General features: G+C 65.0%; 1 protein-coding gene across 1 annotated transcript in view; it reads right to left on the minus strand.

Moving 5' to 3' along the window:
- LOC104160886 (E3 ubiquitin-protein ligase RNF19B-like) overlaps positions 1–3,005 on the minus strand; it is a gene marked incomplete at its 5' end in the record, with an annotated part of 4,039 nt that overhangs the window by 844 nt on the left and 190 nt on the right. The window contains 6 exons of the mRNA XM_009699132.1: positions 19–105; positions 282–396; positions 792–954; positions 1,434–1,584; positions 1,897–2,073; positions 2,580–2,980. Of these exons, the coding sequence (XP_009697434.1) occupies positions 19–105; positions 282–396; positions 792–954; positions 1,434–1,584; positions 1,897–2,073; positions 2,580–2,980 (1,094 nt within the window). The remainder of the gene's footprint in view (positions 1–18; positions 106–281; positions 397–791; positions 955–1,433; positions 1,585–1,896; positions 2,074–2,579; positions 2,981–3,005) is intronic.

Genomic DNA, 3,005 nt, shown 5'->3' on the forward strand with positions numbered 1-3,005 from the left:
GATCCCCGGGGGGTCTGCGCCTGCCCCCGCACCCCCGGCGGCTCCGACACAGCGACAACACCACCACTCCGTAGATGTAGGTGAGCATCAGGGGCACACCGACTCCTGCGGACAGACAGACAGTCACTGCCCGGCCCCTGCCGGCAGCTCTGGCAGGCCAGCACCCCTGGGTAAATGCCTGGTGCCCCAGGTCTCAGACATCCCCCCTGGAGACCCTCCGCTGCAGGAGCCCCCAGGCCCCAGCCCCACTCTCTCCAGCACATGGGCAAAACAGCACTTACCCACAGTGACAGCTGTTATGATGGGGGACACAAAGAGGGAGAGGAGGACACTGCTGGTGACAGAGAGGCACTGCTGGCACCCCGACAGGCTGCTCCTCCGGCTCTGGCCCAGCACCTCGAGGAGAAGCAAGACAGGTGAACGGCTCTGCAGAGATCTCGGCACACAGCCCCCAGGGACGCGGCCTCTTCCCAGCCCTGGCAGAGCTCTCGCAGCAGCCACAGCTGCCTGGATGACCCATCTTCTCCTCAGGGCCAGCCAGCCATGACAGTGCTGCCATCACAGCTCAGGTGTCCCTGGAAAACACTCTGGACCCCCCAGACCCCTTCTTCCTTTTGCACACTCCAACCCCCGCCTCTCCAGGCTGACAGTACCCTCACTGGCAGAGGGTGTTGAGGTGGGCAGCAGAGAGGGTCCCTGCAAGGGGCTGTGAGCCATCAGGGGTGGCACAGGGACATGCTGTGGGCAGTGGTGAGCAGGACCATGGGGACTCCGGGGCACCCTGCCAGTACCTTCCTACCCATGTAGATGGGGATCCCAACGGTAATGACAGGCACAGCGATGCCCGCGATGAGAGAGATCACCATAGGCGCCCCCAGCACCATGCCCAGCTGCCACAGGATCTTCCGGGTCCGTGACCAAGGCCTCTTCCCCCAGAAGGTGCAGCCAGAGGGGCTGCGAGGACAGAGTGGGGCTAGGCCAATGGTTCCTGCACAGGGGCAGGCAGACACCAGCACAGCCCAATCTCGCACTGCAGGGGAGACCCACATGCCCTCTGTGGAAGCGGAAAGCCAGATTCCCCCATCCCAGTCCTGAGCTCCAGCTGCCTCCTGGGACCCCCCCCGTGGGGTGCTGAGAGCTGGCCCCAGGCCCCCAGCCTTGTCAGACCCAGCAGCACAGACTCTCCTCCACCCTGATCAGCCCCACAGCCCAGCCAGCCCCAAACCTGGCTGCGCATGGCCGTGGCTCTCAGCAGGGCCTCGCTGTCCCCCATCCTAGTCCCACAGCTCCAGGCAGAGGCCCGAGCCCCGGCCCAGCAGCACAGCACCCCCAGCTCAGCCCAGAGGCAGCTCCTGCAACCGCCCCTCATCTCCTGGCAGTCCCTCCACCACAGCCCCCCAGCACACCCCACGGCCCCACAGCCCTGCACTGACCTCAGGAAGTGCACGTCGGAGATCTCCTGCAGGCACAGCCAGCAGAAGAGGCAGCCACAGACTGTGCAGTTCATGCGGTTGCAGCTCCCATCATTGATCTTCATGATGAAGGCACTGCAGCGGGGACAGACTTTGATGTCCTCAGCCTCAACTGGTGGGGAGAAGGAGACGATATCGGATGGGGGGGCAGGGCAGGACAGTGCAGGTGCACCCCCACACCCTGTCCCAGGATTGCAGCCTGTTCCATGGGTGTCAGGGTAAGCCAGGCACAGCAAGGTCCCGCTCCACACACCCAGCTTGACTGGCACAGGGGCTATGCCTCCACACAGAGGCAGTCAGTGGGGACCATTGGGTCCTGGCTCCAGCATCCCCGCAGGCAGGAAAGTACAAAGGCATCTGACCGTGCTGCTCAGCTGTGCCAAATCCCTGCCCTGTTTGCTCCTGCCCTGGGCCAGGGCCTCACCATGGGCCGAGTCCTCCAGGTGGACTAGCTCTGCTGCAGGCCTGGCCAAGTTGGGGGCTGGCGGCGCTGGCACACATGGGCTGTCGGGGTGCCAGGGCTGCCAGCAGTGGTAGCAGAACTCGGTGCCACAGCCCTCGCGCCCGCAGGTGAGGCGGGGACACTCAGCACAGCCATAAGCTGTGGGGAGAAGATGGTCAGTGTTGGGGGGACCAGTGGTGCCCACAGCCCTCCCTGCGTCCCCACACAGCACGCAGCCATTCCCCTCCCTGGCACAGCCAGGCCATCCAGTGGCAGGGGCCAGCTCCACACTGAGACAGAACTGCAGCCCCTGTCACGGCGAGGCCGGAGCCAATCTCACCAGCTCAGACTGCAGCACAGCCTTCCCCGTCCAGCACCCACACAGTACCCCTGGGGCCTCATGGACTGGCCCAGCATGGCCAAAAGCACCAACCCTGGCAGAGACACACAGCTGCCTGGGCTGTGCAGCCGGGACAGGGATTGCGACATCCCTCTGAGCAGGCCCAGCTCTACAAGGGACGAAGTCACGAGGAGATTGAGCCTGGAAAAGGCTCAGAGGACACAGGCGCAGTCTACTGCGTACCAGCTCCCATTGGGGAAGCTCATTGCCTCCACCGTTGCAGGAAGAGGGGACCCACACCATCCCCCCCGGCGCGAGGGCCAACCCAGTCCCCTGCAGTCGGGCGAAGGCCACCAGCGGGTGCCAGGGTCAGCCACCAGCAGCCGTCGCAGGAGGAACTCCTCGTACTTGTCACGTAGGGCAGGTTCGGCCAGGAGGCGGTGGACATCGGTGGGCTGGAGCGCAGCAGGGCAGTGCGGGCAGGCCACCTGCACGCGGCTCTCACTGACAGCGATGCGCAGGTACTGCTCCAGGCAGGCCCGGCACGAGCGGTGGTCGCAGGAGGCCAGGGTGGGAAAGGCCTCGGGAGGCTGGGGCAGCAGGCAGAGGGGACACTCCACCAACTCCCTGCCATCACCCAGGGGCAGCGTGATGCACATCTCCTCAGGTTCCTCCAGCTCTGGCTCCTGTTCTGGTGATGTCTCCCCTCCGACAGCCTGTGGCTTCCTCCTCAAGAAGCCCAAGAGGTGTA

The sequence above is a fragment of the Cariama cristata genome, unplaced genomic scaffold, assembly GCF_000690535.1.
Source record: "Cariama cristata isolate BGI_N322 unplaced genomic scaffold, ASM69053v1 scaffold19584, whole genome shotgun sequence".
In the NCBI taxonomy this organism is placed as follows: domain Eukaryota; kingdom Metazoa; phylum Chordata; class Aves; order Cariamiformes; family Cariamidae; genus Cariama; species Cariama cristata.